At 42.8% G+C, this 8,001-nt stretch overlaps 1 protein-coding gene across 5 annotated transcripts in view; it reads right to left on the bottom strand.

The window, feature by feature from the left end:
- Positions 1-8,001, bottom strand: part of lrrc56 (leucine rich repeat containing 56) — a 162,305-nt gene that overhangs the window by 16,098 nt on the left and 138,206 nt on the right. For all 5 annotated transcript variants that reach the window (XM_069904041.1, XM_069904033.1, XM_069904049.1 and 2 more), the window contains 3 exons: positions 3,537-3,714; positions 3,035-3,217; positions 1,282-1,346 (listed from right to left, as the gene is read on the bottom strand). In XM_069904041.1, coding sequence (XP_069760142.1) covers positions 1,282-1,346; positions 3,035-3,217; positions 3,537-3,714 — 426 coding nt within the window. The remainder of the gene's footprint in view (positions 1-1,281; positions 1,347-3,034; positions 3,218-3,536; positions 3,715-8,001) is intronic.

Raw genomic sequence — 8,001 nt, 5'->3', positions numbered from 1 at the left:
TCCCTGATTGAGGAGTCTGGTGGTGGAGGAGTAGCAGCTGTTCCTGAACCTGGTGGTGCGAGCCTTGTGACACCTACACCTCTTTCTGATGGTTGTGTAGCTCCTTAATGATTGCTGCTGCTCTCTGAAGGCAGGGTTCCCTGTAATCGTTCTCGATGGTGGGGAGGGTTTTTCCTGTTATGTCCTGGGCTGTGTCCTCTACCTTTTGCAGGGCTTTACACTCAGGTGCCGCAGTGCAGCTGGTCAGCACACTTTCCACCACACGTTTCTTGCCCTCCCTGAGTTTCTTTCTGGTAGTGATGGCCAAAGCACTTCCTGCACCTCGGGGTCAGTGTTGGAAGACAGTTATTGTGGGTCTAGAGTCAGGTACAGCCCAAGCCAGGGATTAAAAAAATAAAACTCCACTTCAGGAACACTCCCATCATGAGGTAAGACCAAGCCTGAGCTGAGTCCACTGTCAACACCTGTCCTTTACCTGCTCCCTTTCTCTCAGTCCCCCCCACCCTTCCATCCATTGTGGTCTCCTCTTCATCTCTCCACCTTCTCACTATTTGTCCTGATCCTTCCCCAGACCCTTCCCCTTGCCCTTCTTATGCTTCCTATCTCCCCTTCCCACTTTAGTTTTGATAAAGTTGACTGACCCCATGAAGCCTCCTGTCCTGCCAAGTCCCTCTGCTCTTCAATGTTTGCTCAATCAAAGGTCAATAAAAGGGAGGTTCCATTGAGACTACCAGGCACTCACACATTTTTTTAGACATACAGCATGGTAACAGGTCCTTTCTGCCCATGAGCCCATGCTGTCTAATTACACCTATTTAACTTACAACCCCTGTACGTTTTGAAGGGTGGGTGGAAACTGGAGCACCAAAGGAAACCCATGCCGACACGGGGAGAAGTACAAACTCCTCAAGACCATACCAGATTTGAACCCCAGTTGCTGGCACTGTAACAGCATTGTGCTAATCATGCTGCCCAAATGCTAATCATATCATCCAAACATATGTAAATATGTTTAACTTCCTACATTGCCTGCATATTTTGGATGCAAGGTTGTGGATGAGGAGTGGAGGGTTCCTAGACAGCATCAATGGTAGGCACAAAGGAGGAAGGAGAGGAGGGTGGATAGACTCAATTGCTCTGGACTGGAATGCAGGATTCACTTTTGACTTGGATTACGGATATAGCATCAGCTGAAGGATTTAAACCCATCTCTGCACAAGCTCTGGTACAACACTATTTCATGCCAGACTTAGTTCAATTAACAGTGAATTAAAACCTTACACCTTGTTTCTTCTTCCTTGCACGAAGAGCTGTGATAGGATTTCCACAAAAGATGCTTCCTGAACCTGGGAACAAAATCAAGGGATCCATTAAATGGTGAGTGGGTAATTCTGGACATGTAGTGATATCCAGGCTCTGCCTGGTCTTTCACAGGGTCTGTGCTCATTTTACACAGGACCCCTCTCATCTCTGTCACTTTATAGGTGACCTTTGCAGAGTTTGACCTGAATCTGAAAACCTTGTTGACTTTACTGCCTGTTTCTAACTACCCTCCACATGAATGAATCTCCAAGTATATTTCCTTGATGTCTGTGGGCTCTTACATAGGTGCAATGAACTTGCAGACCCACATCACACCTTCCAAACTTGAAGCATGGCTTATCGGTTTCAGGTGAAAGGTTTCTAACGAACATCAGCTCTGCTACTATCTCTACAGATGTCTGGCTTGTTGAGTTTTTCCAGCGTTTTCTGATTTTAGTTCAGAAATGTTTACATAAGATTTCTCATTCTATTTAAATCTGAAGACCCTTCTCTCTCTACTTTTCCATTTCTACCTCTTCCACTTTGCCCTGTGTAGTATTACAAAGCTATTCTTTAATTGTTAATGAGATTGCATTTCATAGTTGATCCTGGTTGCGATTCATATTTAGTTGATCCTGGCTGCCGCTACTCCTCAGGTCACCTGACCTCTCTTTTAGCTGCTGCCTCGTGTCTTTTTAAAATTCGTACTATTAGCTTTATTTTCATACTATTTAGATCGTATACGGTCGAGAAGAATTAGTTTAAATCCACTTATGTAGAATGTGTTGTATGAACTAAGCAGATTTTATTTCTCATTTTTAGACTGTAACTGTATAATTAAGTTGAGTAAAGCTTGGAAAGCAGCCACCAAGTTTTTGAATCTCACATGGATACTGTGGGATCAGCTGAGTTCCTCCAGCATTTCTGTTTTATTACAGTCACTGCAACTGCAAACTTCTGTGTTTCACTCCACAACATCTAAAAGCTGAATGATTCTTTTGCTTGGCAAAGGACTCCGGACAATCTCAGAACCACAGGTTTGCTTTGGTCAGCAAAGAGTTGAGTTCCTTTACAGGGGGTTTAAAACTTTGGAGTTGTTTACACTTGGGGAAATTTACAGCTATCAATCTGCATGCCTTTGGGGATGTGGGCTGAATCTGGACCAAGGTAAAAAAGTGTACATGCATTCAAAAGAAAACTAAGTAAATGTGAGGGGAAATACTGTGTTATACTGAGAGTTCTTTTATAATATGTTTTATACAATTTTAAAAAATAAATTTAGACATACAGCACGATAACAGGCCCTTTTGATCCACAAGCCCATGCCGCCCAATTTACAGCCAATTAATCTACACCCCCAGTACATTTTGAATGGTGGGAGACCCCAGGGAAAACCCACGCAGACACAGGGAGAACATACCAACTCCTTACAGCAGCGCAGGATTCGAACCCATGTCTTGATCGCTGGCGCTGTAACGGTGTTGCGCTTACCACTATGCTAACTGCCGCCCAAAACGGTTCGTTAAGGAACAATTGGAGGATACTTGAGTGGTGCACAAATGCTGACTGGGAGTGATTGGGTTGAATGGGCTATTTGAATGCTAAATATCCCATGGTATTCCATCCATCTAATGTACTTTGGAAAACCAATATTCTTAAGGGTGAAGACTCATGGGATAGAAAACCAGTAGTTCAAAAGCAGTCAATTGCAGAATGAATTGGAACTGAGTACCGTGTGTTAGGTCACTGGCACCATCTTGTAGACTGGCATCAAGAGCTCCAGCCTGAGAGATGCCGACGGGTGGCCCTGTGCAGATCCTCCATGCACTCCGGAGCCTCTGGCAAGTTGACGGTCTCTGGGATGAAAACCTTTGGTTGTATCGAGAAGCTGCCCTCCCTGTGCTAACATCATCACCTGCAAGGTATTCAAAACATACACTTTCCTTTTAATTTTGCAAGACAATCAAATTAGGGATTAGTTCTCTACAGTATTTCCAATAAATAAATAAATAAAATGAGTCCTGCTAGAGTTAAAGGATTGAAGTTAAAGCATGACGTGTTGCCCATTTTAAAATACTTTAAATTTATTTTTTTAACTGACAACTGACTGATCCACTCTTTATACAGATATCAACAGCACAAGATGCCAGAAATAACTCTGCCTTTCCTGCTAATGAGCACATTTCATTGGTTCTTGTGGTGTTTTTAATCATCATGGGAGTTATTTCACAGACCTAGGTTTTCCAGATCCTCAGCAGAGATGCCATCCTTAATGGTTTCCTTCACAATTTGCCAATCCTTATTGATGGTACTGTTAGACTGAATGTAGGTCTCACTCACAGGAATGTCGTCCAAATACTTCAAGTGTGGAATGAGCTTTTTGACTGTCTCCCTGTAGTTAGCATTTGAATCCTGAGATCATGGAAATGACAGAAATTATAATTATTTCCAGTATGATAAATGAACATTATCAACATTTAAAATGTTTTAATATTGAACAGAATTCTCCCTCCCAACCATATTGAGTTAATGGCTGAATGACTGATGAAGTGCTCATACAAACCCTATTTATTTAACAATAATATATTTATTTTAATAGTTGTATATAAGTACTGTACAAATGTATTGTTTGCCTGGATGTGTTATGTCTGTATGTGAGTCTGCAGGTTTTGCACCAAGGACCAGAGAACAGGGTTTCATTGGGTTGTACTTGTACAATCAGATGGCAAGTACACTTGAACTTGAATCATATAAAAAGTAAATTGTGTGTGTGTGAATGCAGTCATTAAACAATTTTTATTGCAAGTTACCCAGAATAGCTAAATATTTTGTAATTTACATTTAATACAAAGGTTATGGGAGAAGGCAAGGGAGTGGGGATGAATGGGAGAATGGATCAACTCATGATGGATTGTTGGATTGGACTTAATGGACTACTTCTGCTCCTAGATCTTATTCAAAACATGGCCCTGCATTCGGTAAGATTGGGAGCCCCAATCTACCCTCTGGCGTCCCGACTCCATCTGCAGCTCCAAGAAACGCTGTGCCACTGGGGTTCCGGGCGCTGGGAAGTGGGGGGGTGGGCGGGGGTACACGACAGTGTGTTTATAAAACCACCCACCACTACTTTTCAAGGACCAGGATTTTTCTCTCTCTCTCTCTCACCCTGGGACACAGCGGTTACTGTGCATGCGCTATACTGGCGCGGCGGCCAGCGGGCCACCTCTAATACATTTTTGATATGATCTTGCGGGCCAAATATAATTATATCGCGGGCCAAATTTGGCCCGCGGGCCAGAGTTTGACATGCGTGCCTTAGAGGATGAAACAGTCAACGTCCAAATGCATCAAGACCTGACCAATCCCCATGCATGAACAGATAGGTGGTAAGTAACATTTCGAATGCTTTAAGGCATAGACAGAGTAGATATGGCAAGGATATTTCCCATTGTAAAGGATTCTAGGACAAGAGGGTATAATTTCAGGATAAAAGGGCGTTAATTTAGAATAGAAATGTGGAGTAATTTCTTTAGTCAGAGGGTCGTGAGTCTGTGGAACTTGTTGCCACAAGCAACTGTAGAAGCGAGGATGTTGTGTATTGTCAGGACATCAAGGGTTACGGGGATAAAGCCGGAGAGTGGGAGGATAGATCAGCTCATGATTAGAATGGCGGAGTAGTCTCGATGGGCCGATAAGCCTACTTCTGCTCCTATATCTTGTGATGTTTTGGGCTGAAACCTTTCAGCAGGGCCGATCCCTTGTCCACATCACCATGACTGAGACTATCATTTACTTGCAGAGTAGTCACCGTCTGCTGATCAGGAATGATGAAGGGTTGCAGCTTGGAACGTTGACTGCCTGTTGCCTTCCATGCATTCTGCCTGACCCACTGAGTTCCTCCAGCATCTTGTGTGTTGACATATAAGGCCTGCAATGATCAGGAGCATTTTCTCCGAGAAGCAGACCACCCAAAGTCAATCTCACTGGCATACAGCACAGAAGTGGCTAAGGGAAGGGTGTAAAAGCAGGAAGCAGCAACAGCTTCTGTTTCAAGGAGTGGTCCAGCTGGAGAGACTCTAACTTTCCCAGTAGTGAACACATCACTCTGGTCTTCAAAAATCCTCACTGGTATCACCAATCTAAAAATGAAATCCTGGTCTGGTCTCAGCTATTGCAATGGCTGGTAATCGGAACGGATCTTCTATCAACGTCTGATGGATTTGATCTTTCAAAATAGTTTTTAAAATATATCCAATTACTGGATGCATAAAAGACCTCTGGAAGCAATCTTCATTCTGTGGAACTTCTTTGGTCAGCAACATCCATTAAATAATGCACAGTGTGGTTCACTTCCAAGACCCATCATGAATTGCATTTCTCAGGTTCAAGCAATGTAAAGTGCTCAGCTAACGAGGAAGCATTACCCAATGCATTAAGGCTGCTGTCCTTAATACACTGCAGATTGCTTCAGCATTTATGTACTTCTATGTTGCTGATCTGAAGAGAATACCTGCAGAATACATGGTATGTTACGGTGACAATGTCACAGAAAACTGATCAGTGAAATGTAAGGGAAAGCATCTTGTTGGGGGGTGGTGGGGGGGGGGTTGCAGTGAAGATCCTTGAGCTGCAATTCGGTAATAATTTCACCCATTAATTACCGAATGCAGGGCCATGTTTTGAATAAGATCTAGGAGCAGAAGTAGTCCGTTAAGTCCAATCCAACAATCCATCATGAGTTGATCCATTCTCCCATTCATCCCCACTCCCTTGCCTTCTCCCATAACCTTTGTATTAAATGTAAATTACAAAATATTTAGCTATTCTGGGTAACTTGCAATAAAGAATGTTTAATGACTGCATTCACACACACACAATTTACTTTTTATATGATTCAAGTTCAAGTATACTTGCCATCTGATTGTACAAGTACAACCCAATGAAACCCTGTTCTCTGGTCCTTGGTGCAAAACCTGCAGACTCACATACAGACATAACACATCCAGGCAAATAATACATTTGTACAGTACTTATATACAACTATTAAAATAAATATATTATTGTTAAATAAATAGGGTTTGTATGAGCACTTCATCAGTCATTCAGCCATTAACTCAATATGGTTGGGAGGGAGAATTCTGTTCTCACACAGAAACATCCACTCAATAATATTGCATTAGACCATCGCTGGTGTACCGCTTGGGGATTTCAGATCATACATGATCTTCAGGAGGAGGACGGGAAGGAGAATGATACCCACTCTAAGGCAATGGTGAAGTGATCTGAATTCCATTTTAAATCATGTGATTATTTTTAAGATCAAGGAGCTGAGTGACCTAGAACCATGAACGTGTCATGAAATTTGCTGATTTGCAGCAACATTATAGATCCAAATATTGCTATAAATTACATTTAAAACAAATACATTAACGCTAGGGAATAGAAAACGTGAGCTAGTGCCTGTGGTTCATTATCTGCTCAGAAATCTGCTGGCGGAGGGGAAGAAGCTGGTTTTGTATCGTTGAGTGAAAATCAATCAAGATGCGTTTCACAAACATTTCTCGGACTATTTGACCCTGTATTGAATGTGCCCAGAAGTATTGAACTTCATGTTTTACAAACATTTCTACGTCTGATTCCACCTGCATTGAATTCGCCCATCGTTATTGAATGAAGATCTATCGGGACCAATGCCGAAAGAGGGTGCACAAAATCAGTGAACCGGTGTGGACTCAAAAGGCCAACATGGCCTGTTTCCGCTCCGTAAATGGTTATATGGTTGTATGGAGTGTTCATCTTCAGGCTCCTGCACCTCCTTCCCTGATGGAAGCAGTGAGAAGAGGGCATGCCCTGGGCAGTGGGGGTCCTTGAGGATAGAGGCTACTTTGTTAAGACACCGCCTCTTGTAGATGTCCTCGATGGGGTGAAGACTAGTGCTCATTATGGTGCTGGACAAGTTAACAAGTCTCTGCAGCCATTTCCTGTCCTGTGCACTGGCACCTCCATTCCAATCCATGATGCAACCTGTCAGAATGCTCTCCACGCTACACCTGTATGAATTTGCAAGAGACTTCGGTGATGTACCAAACATGCTCAATCTCCTCACAAAGTATAACCGCTGGCGAGCCTTCTTTGTGATTGTATTGACATGGAGGCCCTCAGGACAGATCCTCAGAGATGCTGACACCAGGAATTTGTTATTAATCCTCTTTCTTCTAACTCTCTATTGGCTGGCCTCCCACCTCCCATGATTCATAAGCAGCAGAAGAGCGAAATCTCTATTGCCTGCACCCTACAGTGCATTGTCTTGTCACTTAGACTGCACCAATTCTCGGTCACACAAATACTGATTCGTGGTCACAAAATTTAAAATGCTTATCTTTTTGTCTCAACCCCACCTTACTCCCGACATAGAATGGAAAGACTTGTATACACCAGAGTTTAATAATAATGAGTGCATAATAGGAATTAGCAGCAGGAGTCAGGCCACTGGGCCATCATTCAAGATCATTGCTGATCTGGATTTGAACTCAGCGCCACTTTCCGGCCCATTCCCCATAACCCTTAATTTCCCCATAACCCTTAATTCCCCCATTATTCAAAATTCTCTATTATGTCTTAAACACATTCAATGAAGCAGTTTGCACTGCTTCCATGTGCTTAGAATTCTATAGATTTGCTCCTCTCCTTTGGATGTTC

The sequence above is a fragment of the Narcine bancroftii genome, chromosome 1 (assembly GCF_036971445.1).
Source record: "Narcine bancroftii isolate sNarBan1 chromosome 1, sNarBan1.hap1, whole genome shotgun sequence".
NCBI classification, from domain to species: Eukaryota; Metazoa; Chordata; class Chondrichthyes; order Torpediniformes; family Narcinidae; genus Narcine; species Narcine bancroftii.
Note: the sequence above shows the minus strand (reverse complement) of the source record. Positions and strands in the feature narration are given on the sequence as shown.